At 40.0% G+C, this 15,668-nt stretch overlaps 1 protein-coding gene across 6 annotated transcripts in view; it reads right to left on the bottom strand.

Annotated features, from left to right (window-relative positions):
• The window catches only part of astn1 (astrotactin 1), a 371,669-nt gene that overhangs the window by 277,190 nt on the left and 78,811 nt on the right, over positions 1–15,668 (bottom strand). For 4 of the 6 annotated variants that reach the window (XM_044033638.1, XM_044033629.1, XM_044033619.1 and 1 more), the window contains exons 3-5: positions 7,092–7,360; positions 5,733–5,875; positions 2,555–2,704 (exon numbers count right to left, since the gene is read on the bottom strand). In XM_044033638.1, the coding sequence (XP_043889573.1) occupies positions 2,555–2,704; positions 5,733–5,875; positions 7,092–7,360 (562 nt within the window). The remainder of the gene's footprint in view (positions 1–2,554; positions 2,705–5,732; positions 5,876–7,091; positions 7,361–15,668) is intronic. The other 2 variants (XM_044033647.1, XM_044033610.1) reach the window with 1 other exon arrangement.

Genomic DNA, 15,668 nt, shown 5'->3' on the forward strand with positions numbered 1-15,668 from the left:
TTGAGTTCCACCAAATTTCCCGAAACTTTGTGGGAAGATGTTATAGACCAGGACAAACAAAAAAGTCAACCGTAGCAGGAAGTCTGCCATTTTTGTTCTTTTATGTGAGGTATCCAGCTGAAAATGAATAAGGACGCTTTTCTTCTTTTTCTGACACTGTGTTATTGTCATTGTTAGACTGTAACTGTTGACTGCTTCATCACTCTGTTGTTACAGTCTGTGAGACGAGCTGGGAACACAAGCATCGTTGCGGTTCGTCTGCAGTTCAGTAAGACGAAGTTACAGAGCTTCAGGGACGCAGATGTGAGTAATATTTCAACAAGTGTCAAGTGCTGCTTTCTGCGAGGTGCGGTGAGGTGTCCGGGCCACTCACTCTTTGTTCTCACCTTTTATTGTGGATAAAAAGAAAAGGGGTGGATGTTTTTTTGACTGCACTGTCATGATGGCTGCAGGTGAGTCCTGATGGTCAGAGCAGTACACAGACTGAAACTGAAATGTTCTGGCAACCATGTTAGGTTGTAACTAATCATTAGTTCCAGTGCATCAACATGAAAGAAGGTGGAATATATTGGATATATAGACGAAACCACATCTGAGCTTCAATGCTTGTCTTCCCTTTTATAGTTTCTAAAAAAATAAAAAAACGACCTGTGAAGTGAATGTGAACCAAGTTCTCTCTCCCCCTTTTTTTTCTGCTAAAAAAAGTTTACTTCCAAAGTTTCTTCTCCACAGTCACCGGTGCCATAAAAGTGTTTTTAATTGGCCTGAAAATAAAGCACCCATGCAGTCAAGAGTGCAGCAGAGTGAATTATGGGGTCAAATAAAATTTCCCAAAATGACATTTTGAAAATGTCTCTGAATTCTTATTTTTTTCCCCTCTTTGTCATAATGGGTACCTGTCTCTCAATTTCACGAGCAGTCGCTCTTTTTGGCGCCTTCAGTTTCCTGTCACACGGAACAACACAGTTCAGACGGGCTGACGCGCAAACAAGAGGGGAGATGAGAGCGCGTGTGTGTGTGAAATGAAAAGTACTTCAGATTGATTGACTGAATGATTAATGAATGGGGACACAATCAGAAGGGAACACAATATGAATAAAAGGATGTGATATATATATTATACAAACAAATATATAAGTATATATACATATATACATATATATATGTATAACATCAATCCTGATTTAACTTTTCTGACTCACATTTGTCTAAAACTTGGTCCTGTTTGGGGCTAAGATTTGAGTTGTGGTTGGGTATTAACCCTTAGGCTGCTTTTTTTCCAGTACTATGATTAAACATACACAGAGGCTATAAGAATGTGCAATATAGTGTCTGATATCCTTTTTTGGAAAAATTTTCACCAACAATATAAACACACCTGAGCAAAAAGTAGTCAAAATGTTTAAAATCGGATTGAATTTGTCTAGTTTTATGAACAAAAAGAAAAGAATAAAACAAGTAGTGAAACTACTACTGAAACCTCTCGCATATACTAGTGAAACCTCTCACATATACTAGTGAAACCTCTCACATATACAAGAACAAGGTGTGATTTTTTTCAATGAAAATGGAGGATATCATGAGGTTTTGAGGCAAAGAGATGAAAGACAAAATGTGTTTGGTTGAAGAAAATTGTAAAATCAGTCAATGGATCAAACACGTGGAGGACCGTGAAGTAAAATCTGACATGTTTTGGTAAAAAATGAATAAATTAATTTGCACCGGGGGTTTAGTTTTATATTTTCAATGAAGTATATTTTGATTCAAAAAATCCACTCCACAATTTATTGTGAAGAGGCTGCCGGTTCACTCGCAGATAAAGTACTTTAAACATTAAACTCTTGCTCTCCAAGTTGTTCTGCTATAATGTCAGCACAGACACTTCAGTCCAGTATGTTTGAGATTTTAATTTCCAAAAACCCCAAGATGCCGTTACGAAGAGACAACTAAAAGGTCTATACCAGAAAAACATCGACATTATTACAAAGTGTTATCTCTTCACTCTGTATGTAGTGACAACCTTGAGGTAAGGGAAGTGTTTTTCACAGGATGTCTAGTCCGACATCACATAAAAGGAAAAAAAAGACAGTTAAACAACTATTTCTGCTCCTTTCAAACTAATTCAGAAGCCAGCGTTGACTCAGCGGGGCTTAACACAACAAACTAATTTAATCTCTTCAAAATCAGAGGTAATGTCTGTGAGTGAGGCCGACGACACTCCACCTCCTGTGGGAAAATGACTCAATTTCGACCACATAAAATCAGCGAAAACTGGCAGGAAGCGCAACACTGATGTATCATCGCCGTTTGAGTTCATACGACGGACTCAGACCTCGGGCGAGATTAGCATCCATCTACAGTTGTATGTGTGTTTCTGGACATCTGGTGATAAAAAGGCTTTTATACCTTCAGGCTGTAGCATTTTGGATGTAAAAATAAAACAATGTAACTACGCTGTGAGCTGCTTGTTGCCGCCGGTGGTGCATGTGCTTGTGTGTGTGTGTATTCTCCCATTCTCTGTCAGAGGGTAAGGCAGTGGGAGGGCGTGACTCACCACGGGTGTTGCTGGAGAGACGCTTGCGTTGGCTGGTGGAGGTGTTGTGCGGAAGCAGGGTGTTCTGCTGGTGGTTGCTGTCGATGGGACTCGTGGCAATGATGTTGTCCTTGTATTTGTTCATTAGGGCCAGCTTTGTGTTATCGCTCACTGTGGAGAAGAGGGGATTTAATTACAAACACAGCAGCAGCGGCAGCAGTAAAAAGGGGAAAAATAAATAAATAACACACAGGCTGAAAGCTCTCTCTCTCTCTCAAAATTGACAAAGCAGGCACTTGGGAATGAAAAGCCATGTTTTTTTGCCAGATTGTTTTAAAACCTGAATGAATCATGCATAGAGTGAAGTAATGCTTAGAAAAGTCGTCTAGTGTCAGTGTTTGCCAAACCTTCCATATGGGGGAGCCACTTTTTAAAGATAGTGTAATGTAGCGACTAATTTACAGCGATATCTGTGACACCTAATATCATTTTCAATTTGCTACGGTGGTAAGAATCATTTCCAAGAGATGTTTAGTAAATGAATGACAACTTCATTATACTGTATGCATGTTATTTAAACTGTAACCTGGTTAACTGCTTGTTAATTTCTTCTCTGAAGTCCCACAGTTCTTTAATCAGTAACTCCAGTCACTGGACTCCGGTCCAGTCAGACGTTATTTTTTAACGTCTGACTGGACCGCTTTTTTGTTAGCTATGTTAACGTTAGCTTGAATAGCTTCCGTAGCCTTGTGTTCACCTTGGTTGCTAGCAGCATTGCAGGGGGCTTGGCTGTCTGTCAGTGAGTTTTCGTTTGTTTTTACCGCCGCTTTCATGTTATACAAGCATCTTTTCAGTCTGTAAACTCTATATTTTATTTTTTGGGGGAAATGTGACCACCCAGGAGCTGTTCATTTATAATGCTTCTTGCTTCAGCCCCATAACGGAAGTCCGAAAAACCCATTTTTTATAATAACAATATTTTTTTGCATGGCTTGGATTTGGTTACATTTGCATTTAAAAATGATTATATTGTGAATATTCAAATTAAATTATTTTAAACAGAGTGCATTTTTTATGTAACTTTTACCGAAGGGACCAAATCTTTATATTATTAAATCTGGCGCTCATTAAGAAAAAAAAAAAAAAAGGTTTGGACCACTCTTTGGGAATCACTGATCTAATGTGTGGTTTACTGGGGGGAGTCAAAATTAATGATAAAAATAATAATAATAATAATAATAATAATTATTATTATTATTATTATTAGCATTATTTATTATGGTTTGTATTTATATAGAGCTTTTCTACTCTTGATGACTATCTATCACTCATCTTCCATACTCATTCTTTCTGTCTTGTCCAAGGACACATTATGTAGACTAGTGGAGCCAAGAATCAAACCCACAGCCTTCCACTGATTTACCAATGTTTTGTTTCCATTACCCCACAATAACCCTTCAATATGTCAATATATCAGGAACTGGCCATTTTGGGACATCATGTGTTGCTATTGTAGCTATATGTTGCTAAACTGTACACACTGTACCTTTAAATGGACAAACTCTCTGCTATATTATGACACTATGGAAGTTAAATAGGCTTTGTTAGAAGGGGGCGCTCCCTTCCATGGAGAGAAATTAGGTCAGGTATTGTGAATGTTTTCAGTCTTAACTCCTGCTGCGAACACGTCCAACAATGAGACAGAAAAAGAAAAGTGTTACGTTGCACAGAAGTTCCACGGAAAGCTGAACTAGAGGCTGCACTATAACACTGCTACACTGTTTCCCCCTTAAACATCTCCGTTATTTTGTCCAAATTCCACATCCATTTTCCAGGTGACCGCTACAGTTATTTAATATTCCATGCGTGCTCTACTAGCAGCATTGTTTTTGTCTGGTCCGTCTCATTAAGCATCTTAAATGCACAACACACAGGGTTTTCTCTGCCTCCATCTCATCTGGGGGGGGTTGGAGTTGTTTGGGTTTTATAAGAACACTGTGTAACAACGCTGTCACCAGAACTAATCTATTGATGAACCGCGGCATACAATCTGCCGCTAATTGAAATTCAGAGACTTTACCTGCATTAAAAACACTCCACTTCAAGGAGCAATTCCCCTGAGGTTGGTGTTCGACTCCAAAGTGCATTGATTGTGAAAAATATATTCCCCTCAAACATATTCTTGGCTGTTGGATGTAAATCGTTTGATCATTTCCAGTGTGGTGAACAAACTCTCTGAGAGAAAAACTCCAGTTGTGTCATATTGTAACAAGCGGAGATCTTGTTTGTTCCATCTGTACCTTAAAGAATTAATTCCTCTCTCACTACATCTATATTAAATTAGGTGATTGCTTCCCACCTATGTGAGAGAAAATAAAGCATGTTAAGATATTCCATTAAAAATCCAATTAGTCACATTCAGTTCCCTGCTGATGATTTCCATTACTGCAATTGTGTCACTATAATTACACTGTTCTGTGTTTGTTTGGACAATATTTTGACCTCACATCCTCCTCCCCCAGAGCTAACAATAGAAACCTTTCACACATATTGTCTTATTACTTTGTTTTTATTAAAAATGATATGGCTGCAGAGAAAGGAGCGATATCGTAAATTAGATCATTGTAAAACGGACAGGCTAGTTCTAATTTAAATTTCACGTCAGCTGAGATTGGCACCAGCGCCCCCCCGCGGGCCTCATGTGGAAGATAAAGCTGTGGAAGTTGGATGGATGGACAGTAGTTTCACGACGATCTATGTTCCAACCTTCACCTATGGTCATGAGTTTAGGGTTATGACCCAAAGAACTAGATTGTGAAATAGAGTCGGCCGAAATGAGTCCAGGAGGGGCTCAGAGTAGAACCGCTGCTCCTCCACGTTGAGGAGAACCAGCTGAAGCTGATCCCAGAAACCTCCCTGGGGAAGTGTTTCGGGCATGTCCTTCTGGAAGGAGGCCTCGGAACGCCTTGGGACCCCCTGGAGGAGCTGGTTAGAGAGAGGGCGGTCTAGGCTTCCTAGCTAAGGCTGCTGCCCCGTGCGACCTGGACCCAGATAAAGGGACCTTTAACATTTTTACCAATGAAGGCATCGTGTGTCGCTGAGATGACAGGATCAACAGAGTTTGCCTCATGGAAGTATTTGTGGGACTCTTCTTCTTCTTGTCTTCTGACCTGAACTGTGGGTGCATTTGTCCACTCACCAGGCGTGAGGTCCATGTTATTCTTGTCATTACAGCCTTGGAGGGAGTCCAGCGTGCGAGTGACTTGACTGGCAAACTCCTCGCCGCCGTTCATGCACTCCCGCTGCAGATGGTGGCGCAGGTCGGTGATGTCGTACTCGTACCTGTGGACGGGGTAGACGTGAAATAGCCTTATGTCATCTTGCCTTACTGTATCCAAATGAAAAAATAGAAATAATAATGTAATATGAAGCACACAAAACATTTTTTTCATTAAGTACTGATAAGGTAAGGAGTTTGTAAACTTAAAAGGTGCTATATGTGATTTTTCTCTACTGTTGTTGGTGATATGAACATGATATGATTAAAATGGACACAAAACAAGCAACATAAATTATGTATTTTGATTAGATATAAGCCTCTTGAGACATTTTCCTTTAATGTCTGATCGTGTTTCTGTTTAATACGCTGCTTTAAAATGTCTCAAATAACAGTTTTTGCCTCATACTATATGGATGAGTTGCTTATCTATGTATGAAAATTGCTTTATAAATAAAAACCATTTCCATTTTTTCGTTTGGTATATAATGTGACTGAACCAAAAAATATGTGATGAATGGTTCCGCTCTGACATCTCCTGATACTGTGGGCACATATTAATAGCCCACCCACCACCTGAGCTGTTACTTTTGCTAAACTAGATTTGTCAATTATGAATTATCCTAACCACAGGTAAAACGGCAGCGGCAGCTCACAAATTTCTATTCATATCTCCAGTTCATAAACATATTGACAACCTCCTTTTTTTTTCTTCTGCTTTATTGTCCTCTCAGTTCTTAGAGAAGCAATTTCACCTGATTCATCCAAAGTAAAAGTTACACGAATGTGTGTGTGCGTCTATCGAAAACAAATACACGATCGATCGGGATGATACAATGTAAATAAAAGCTCTGGCTGAAAGCTAATTTGCAGTTACCATGGAGACAGTCGAATCCTTTCACTTGAAACATGAACTGAAAACGTTGCGTAAGTCTTTTGGATATTTGCGGAGCAACAATTAGCAACTTTGACAGTAGTACTGATTTCCACACAATTGATGGCAAGTAATTGAAAACGTACAAGTCGACGGTAACCATAGAAACCTATGGTAATACAAAGAGGTCCACGGACGCCACACATGTACAACTCGGTGCTCAGGGAATATAAGGACGCACAAATTATGGGAATGGGATGTGCGATTGTGTACATATTCTTTCTCTCTAGTATGACCTGGTCCTTAGTATTAGTAAACTATAGTTAAAGTATCCATGCAATTGTGATTTTCAGGTACTTCATGTGCTTGATTACAGAGTTTAGCCAAGTGAGAGGACAGTCATTCACCCAAAACCCTGCTTGTACCCATCCAGAATCGGCGTCTCCCGGATGCTGAGCGTTCCGCTGGAGTTTGGCCCTTGACCCCGCGAGTTCCTCAAGCTCTCCCTCGCCTGGCCTCCCATCAGCACCGAGGGGATGTAGTGGATCTCATTAGCCGCCTCAGCGCTGGCGCTCTTTTGGGGCTGAGGGATGCGGCGGCGTTTGCACCAGCGCCTGCGGGTGTAGAGGATCAGAACCAGACACAGGATGGACAACAGAAGGGCGATCATCCCACCCTGAGGGACGGAGGGTGGCAGTTGGACGGAGACGAGACAGGAGAGAGAGAGAGAGAGGGAGGGAGGGGGGGAAAAAAGGAGAGGAGAGAAACAAATCAGAGGGCTTCAAAGGCGAGAACAGAGTCAGAGGCTCTTGCCAAGTCGAATATAAATCAAAGTCACAGTCGCGATGCCAACAGTGCAATTTGAAAAACATTTCCAATGCAGTTTGGAGAATAACACCTACAGTGCTTTGAAATAACAGCAGCTCTTACGTGACTATGAGGCTGTTTCACCTCCAAACTTAAGCAGAGAAACATAGCTGTTGATTATCGTCAGGCAATTTAAGGCCATTGGAAATGTATGAAAGGGTCAAAAGCTACAACCAACTACTTCTCCTTCGTGATCACTTCTCTTTAAGCAAACTGTGTCCTCGCTAAAAGTATTGAGGACGACGATTAACCATCGAAGCATGGCCTAAATGTTTTTTAAGTACACACATTTGCAATTTTAACACCTAATAGCTTCCTTGCAGAGTGTTAGATAACATCATAAACAGCACACTCGTGTCAAGAGGCTGCTAGTTCATGAAAGCATCTACACTCGAGGCTTTTAAATCTCACAGTAATGACTAACACGTTCAGACCTGGGAGTAACGCATGCATTACGGAATTGTTTTTTGTGCAACTACGGTTTTCACATAAGCTCAATCCTAACATAATTTGTATGCTTCCAATTGACAATTAGCATATTTCCTTGCATACATTTATTTATCCAATAAAAAGGCAAGATATTGCCTAGTACATCAAATACAAGTGTTTTCACACACAAATCCCCACAGTTACTGTCCACTGGTGTCAGTGGAGTGTCTGGTGGGTTAGTGTGGACAGTGCATGGTGTACAGTCTGACAGCTGCAGGAAGAGAAGACTTGTGCTATCACTTCTTTGAACACTGCGGGTGGAGCAGCTGGAGTCGCTGACAGAAGCTACCCGGTGCTGTCAGAGGCTCGTGCAGGCACTGCGGGACTATCTCTAGCTCTCTGGCCATCATCTGGTGGTTGTTTTTTATCTCTCTCTCTCTCTCCGTCCATCTCTACTGTAACAAGCGAGGGCATCTGTGGCTGCAGAGTCTGCCCTTTTGACCATTTACATTCTGTCTCTTCCAGTCTGCTACTGACTGACATGGGCACGCGGCTGGCCCCACAGGCCATAAAACGTCTCTCTGCGGAGCTCAGTGATCCGATTGGTTGATTGGTCTGTGTTTACTGGACCTGCAGTGCCATAAAAACAAGAAAAGCTCAAGGATTTATCAGTCACAGATAAAAAACAAGATTTCTGATTGAATATCTCTCTGGTTTCTTTGCTCTAAACAACAAAGACGTCATTAAAAACTGAATCATTTTGGTTTATGGACAAAACAAGACATTTCGAGAACAACATAATTTTCCAGGTTTGACAAACACTGATCAACATTTTCAGCATTTTATGGACTAAACGATTTCTCTATTATGAAAATAATCATTAGTTGCTGCTCTCCTCCATGGTCCATTTATTACTGGTGTAGGTGGCTGAGGTGGGTGGTGTTTACTGTTATGGAAACCCTTCCAGCAGCTCCTTGGTGGCTCTTTCTTATTCCTTCCACTGACTCATACACAAGATGCATTTTTGACTATAAATTGCCGAGGTGGTTTCATTTAAACACATATTTGAGTCCCAAAGAATAAAATTATCCACGATTTGGAACTCGAGGATGAAAATGTACTTGGCCACCAATGACATACACATGCGGAAACAAAAAGTTACCAACACTTCAGAATTAAAAAGCTACAAATAGGGGTGTAATCCTCGATGACTCCCTCCCATGACCACTTTTTATTTTACCCATTGTTTTTCTGATTTCAATGACATGTGAGTTATGGAGGTTGAGGTGACGCGGGATCTGCATCCACATCATCACCATCACCAGCAGCACCATCACTCACGGGTGCCGAGAACTGGGCGTGTGCACAAGATTAGACGGATGAAGGGCACCGAGTCTCTGCCCCAAGGACAAGTTAGCAGGGGGACAGAGACAGGATCAGACGGAATTCTGAGAGAGAAAGAGGAGACAGCGAGTCAAAGACTCAGCAGAGGAGACCAGAGCGGAGTCAGAGAGGATCTGTCCAAGGAGGAGAATGTGGATCAAAGTGAAGGCAAGGCTGTGGGAAAACACAGGAGACAGTCAATGATTGTCAGCTGCTTATCACACAGGCGAAAGCAGTTTTGCGGAAACTTGGATTTGACATATTCCTTATCTAATTTTATGATTTGCGTTTGCGAGGCACGTGGAGAGAGTGACAATTCAAAGGACACGATGGGGGGAAGATGAAATAACCATGCAGACTTGACTCTAATTTGGACTCAAACACGTAACGTGGCATGTTGAGTTTCCTAATCTGATGCTTCGCCAGCTGAGACGAGAAATCAAAATCAGATATTTCCCCGTGCAATTTGAGAGACGACGGAGAGAGCAACGGAAAATGTCAAGGTGACTGCATAAATGGAGAGAGAGAGAGCATGTCAGCGGTAATTTACCACCACGAGAGAAGGTTTTAAATACATAAAAATTTAAAATCTCTCAATAAATAAAAGGGTGAATGCAATTTTTAGCCAAAACCTTTTTAAATTAAAGCAAAAACTACCTGGTGAAAATGATCCAAAACCTTCATGTCTGGTTTGAAATAAAAGTTCTTTCTTTCTTCTTAAAACAAAATGAAAATGACTTATAATTAAATTGTGCCTACTCAGGAAAAACCAGAAGGGTCAGGGAAAGATAAGCAAAATGGGATGAAAGTAAAACGGATTTAACATTATTTACATTTTTAAAGATTTAAATGAAATTATGCTAAGAGTCTTCCGATGCTGAATGAAGGCTTTTCCAGTGGCTCGTATCTGTTTAAACTGGCAAAAGTAAGACTTCCATTTGCATAGGTTGTTTGCCTCATCTGCATAGTCAAGGACAAAAGAGGAATGATATGAAGCACTTATGCAAGAAATATTCATGCACAGTGGTCACAAAAGGAGGCCACGGTTATTTGCTTTCTAATGACTCCATTTTCACATTTTCGGCACCTTAATGAAGTCTGCAGTGTGTGGGGCGGGAGCCTTGGAACACTGACACCGAACTTCACGATGAAGTTAAATGTTGAGGTTTAATGACATATTTGCTAATTAAATCTGCACTAATCTTTTTTCTTTCTTTCTTGCATTAGGAAAACATTAAATGACTAAATGAGCTGTAGAAGTTTGCATTTGTGAAAATAACCTCTTTTGTTGATAAAAAGGTTTGAGGACGTTGTTTTTTTTTTGACGTTGGGGGAAACGCAGATTATTAACATTTGTCACTGTTCTCTGACATTTTATAGAGCCAAACAACCATTAATGAATCATAAATAAATAAATTGCTTGTGATGATCATGACTTCACAATTCTGCCATTATCCTACTGTTTACGTCAGTTAATATGCATTCACATTAAGCCTGACCCACACTAGAGGATTTTCAAATTTGACTTGATTTTAAAAATGTGAGTACGGAGCCCTGGAGGTGACATAGATGGAATTTGGATTCCTTTATAACTCGTACGCGCGAGATAATAAGTCACACGTGTGCTTTACTAAATCGCAGGTGGCCCTATAGTGGAAACAACTGTCATTTAAGCTAGCGTAACTCCGAAAGGATCTACGCATTTATTGTCCAAAATATTATATCACAACTTCTGACAATACAATTGTTCACTTGTGGTCAACTGTAAACATCCTGTGTTAGCTGAAACAGGCAACAGTTGTATATCCGGCTATTATCTGACATAACACCCTTTCAGATTTCTGGGTCCAAACACTCGTTGAATCAAAACAGACTTTAGTATCTCGTGCGCGCAACTTATTATCTCACATGTGAGCTTTAGTAAAGCATGAGCAATTTTTTTTTGTCTATGTCACTTCCAGGGCTGCGTACGTGAGGGACCACAAGCACAACTTTGTAAACGAGAAAGCACAGACGATGCAGGACCACACACACACTTGGCATTTAATCAAAATATTTTATGGGAGGAGATTCCAGGGATTTAGGATCTCACAGAAACAGTTATTAGCTGTTGTGTGTGTGCGTGATGTTTTGTGCTGAGGAACGCAAAAAAAACTGTGGATGAAGTCATGGCTGAGAAGATGGTGCTGGGTTATGTAATAAGGTCTAATAAGATCCTACAGTGTTTGTTTTTAGTGTGTTTTGTAATCGTAATGTAAAGACTTTGCTGCTTTGTAAGTTATAAAGCTCCACTAACAAGTCACTTCTTTTTCAGCAGTGAAAATATGGATATTGTGAGAAGGACATGCAGTAGGTGATCATGGATGGACTCTTATCTGCATTCCAGTTGGTGTCGTCAAGTTTAAGTTTCTAAACAAAAGTATGCAACATCCGTTTCCCGGTCAAATCGCTCTCATTGGTTAATGCTTATGATTTGAAATCCTGAAGACGCTGATGCGTCTGATGAAGTTAAAATTGTGTCTGTTAACGTAACAGAATAATTTGGCCAGATAATCTGTTCAAATCAGCCTAAAATCTGAAGGCACCCACGGTTGTCGGAACGGCAAGAGTGGAACCAAAATCTTGCCAATGATACTGTAGTAGGCAAGGAGTCATACGCTAGTAGATCAAACTGGCGAGTAGATCTGTTTAGCATGCCATATTTTTACATATTACACCATCAATATTTGCCATGAGTGTATCTCTTGAGTCTGCAAAAGTCAACTACTGCCACTTTAGTCTGCACCTTGGTTTATTTGCCTGGTTGTGAACGTTGCTATGTGTTTGTGATGGATATTTAAACTGTGATAACAGGGCAACATAGTCTGTAGAAGTGTGTAAATATGTATTAAAGATGCCTTTTTGTATCCTTAAATATTCTCACATGGCAGCCCATGGATGAGTAGAATGGCAATGGACTTGTGACTCAGCTCAAATCGCGGGGTACCACTGAGCAAGGTACCGACCACCATTGCTCCTCGGTGGCAGGTAAATGCTGGTGTATAATAAGGATGGGTTAAATGCAGAGGTCAATCTCACTGTCACTAACTGGTGTGTGTGTGCAAATAAAACTAATTGTGACTTATACTGAAGTGTCTAATGTACAGTCATTTCATTGTAAGAGAGGTTAATTTGCCCTAATTAAGAGCACAGTTATGGGAATGTGTTAGTTTGAAAAGTGTGTCTTTTATAAGTTTAGGTGTAATGTTAAGTGCCTCCACTGTCTATTCGGTGCCGAGTAAACTGGAATATGTTAAATGTCAAGTGCTTCAAATGGTTCACAATCAAATCTACCTCAGTGACAAATGTAATTCAAAGCCATCATCCTGCATTAGTGCCCATGCATAGACAGACTCATATTGAAGATAGTGAAAAAAAAGATGTTTAATGCTAGGCATTACTTGGAGTCAAAGTGAGGACTAAGTGGACTGTGTCCTCTTATCGAGCCAATAAAACCAAACCACATATCAAAGCATGCCAGCGCTCCAGGCCCATAATCCACTTACTAACGGATGAGGATGATGTTATAATGGCTCCAGTGCTCCTTATGACTTACACTCCTGTCATGCCAGTTCTCGGTGGAAGAGAGAAGACGTGGCCTTCCTTGGCTTGACAGAACACGCATGGTATTAGAGCCGAGCTATCAATCTGTCACTTAGTCTCTGGATAAGAGGCATTAGGACGCAGGAAGGCGGAAAGATCAAGAACATCTGACAGCAACAAGATAGCAATAGGAAGTTTCTTTCTTTGAATATAATAGAGGGAAAGTATAGCCAAAAGGGCCATTGATCAGCTGTGATAAAGACGCAGTATATATATTAGGGAAATTGACAGTTTTCATGCAACAAATCCTCTTATGCATGGGTTACTGCAAAGGTTAGTGCAGGGTTATGAAAAGTCACAACCTGTTTTCTTGCACCATGAAAATGTGTAATCTCTTCTTTTTTGTGACATACATGAACAAAAAGAAATGTTTTTCCAACATGCAAATCAAGTGATTGTTCAAGATGATGTATCCCACAATATTCCCCATTTATTTCGCAATTTACTCTTTCACATTTCTATTTCATCTCCTTTACCGTTGCTCACTATGATGTCCATCTATATGCTGTAAAAACATATTGGGCTGGTTTCTCTGCATGTAGGCGTACATGTTAATATTCTGATTCACAAATGTTTTACTGTTTGAGTGATTTTCAATCCCAAAGTTTCATTGCACAAATCCCAAACTCATTTTTGCGCCTGTTCAGATGTGACTAATTCATGCAGTGGCGGTGAAACGAGAGCTAGCAATTCACCGTGTATCTCCAAACGCTATGAAAATTAGAAATGCACGCTAGAACGGAGGAGAAATGATAGCTTAGTTGTTTGGTATAAAAACAGTATGATATTCAGTTAATACTACCTGGGGAATTGTGATGATAATTATGAAGGTTTTAGGTTCAGAGTTTCTTGACCTAAATTATTATTAGTAGTGACATCTTAGTTTAAAATTGGAGCACTAGCAAAATACCATTCCATGTCAAAAAATATGAGTAAGGTTGACAATGTTAATACCCACATATGTGATTTAAACTGGCATGGCAATAATAAAGAGTCCTTTCATTTTCCAGCAGTGAGTGACATGAAGGAAAAATACCATGAGTGACAGTGTCTTGAACGCTGATAAAGTGAAAGGTAAAATTGGCACTGAAACAGCCAAAGCTGCCTTTGCATTTTGTGTTTCTCTTTTTTTTTCCCCTTTCATTCAAGGTTGTGTGTATAGGAAATTAAATTGGGGCTAAAAGTCCATGGTTCATTTTCTTTCAGTAAGAGGCCACTTTGATGCCCTCCACATTTGCAAAGGGACAATAAATCAGCCGGGCAGCATGTAACATTTCAGCCCCTGTGAAAGTCTGATTTATTAAAAGCATGCCGCCTGCCTTTATAAGACACTGGCCTTCTTGCTAAAATCCTGATGCAGAGCGGAAATTATCTGATGCCATGCCATATCAAGTCTGAGTGACTGTTCCTGTGTGCTGCCTGCCTGAGAGGCACGAAACATGACAGAGGAAAGAAGGATAAAATTACGACAGAGCACAACAAAGGCTTCTTAGTTTCATTAATCTCTATGAACAGATTCTGGATGTAAGCGAGCGACAAGATTTTGGGGCCTTCTGCTTCCCAATTCGAGTTTGATTAGCCTGTGTGAGACATTTGAACACATTGACAGAAGCTTTAGCAGGCTTACTTTGCAAATGAATTATCTATTCCGCTCAGTCCTAAATTTCTGCTGCCAACTTTTTTTCTAGTTTCACGAATGCTTGTTAAATCAGCACTTCATTTGCCAACTTACTTTTGTAAAAAGTAAGCTGTCTTGGAAGTGAAGTAACAGAGAATGAACCACAAACGTGCCGCACATGTGCTTGATACTATGTGAATATGAACCATTACCCTAACAAATGTTAAATGTAGGGTTAAATTGGTTACATCAAAAATACCAAGGCATGTTATGAATAGGTTTAATGATTCATAACATTTCATAACATTACCAGCCCACCAAATCTTCAAACTCTCATGAACAAGTATGGTCAGACTCATGTTTTTCGCTAGCATAGGTAGTGTTGTTAGTATAGCATAAATCTCAAAATTGTTGGCAACTTTTTAGTTGAGAAACTACCAGCTAGCAACTGTAGTTTCTTAGCAACCAACACCTAGTTTTGTGAGTGTATCTCAACATAGTTAGCTAGCTTCTAGCAACTAGCAATATTATTAGCTTAGCAACCAGCTGGCAGCAAGCTTCTTAGCGTTTTAGCAAAAGCAACCAGCTGCTTAGCAACTACCACCCAAGTTCTAACCCTAACCTCCTCAGCAGCACTTACGTTTCATTCTAAATGGTTTTTTGAAGAACTTAAAACACAACAAAATAAGAAAACAGATTACTAATAAACTCGGTTTTATATAACTTCAAAGCTAAGGCGCATACAGAACTGTGTTTATAGTATTTTTTTTCCATTTCTCCTTTCGTATGTTTGCTGTAAATTGTGGCATTTCATTTTTTTCCCAGTGTTAGATGCTCTGCAAAATGAATAAACTGCTTTGTTTACAAAGTGAAAATTATCTTTCCCCACGGTTAACATGCCTATATTCTCTGTCACACACCACATCCCACACTCCAGTGTTTCAAGTCTGTGAATCCAACAAGGCATAATTGTGAAATATTTGCAGGGCCGATGAATGAGCAGCTTCATACTGAGTTTATGATGATTTTCAGATGCAAACCCTGA

This window comes from Solea senegalensis, linkage group LG1 (assembly GCF_019176455.1).
Source record: "Solea senegalensis isolate Sse05_10M linkage group LG1, IFAPA_SoseM_1, whole genome shotgun sequence".
Classification (NCBI taxonomy): Eukaryota; Metazoa; Chordata; class Actinopteri; order Pleuronectiformes; family Soleidae; genus Solea; species Solea senegalensis.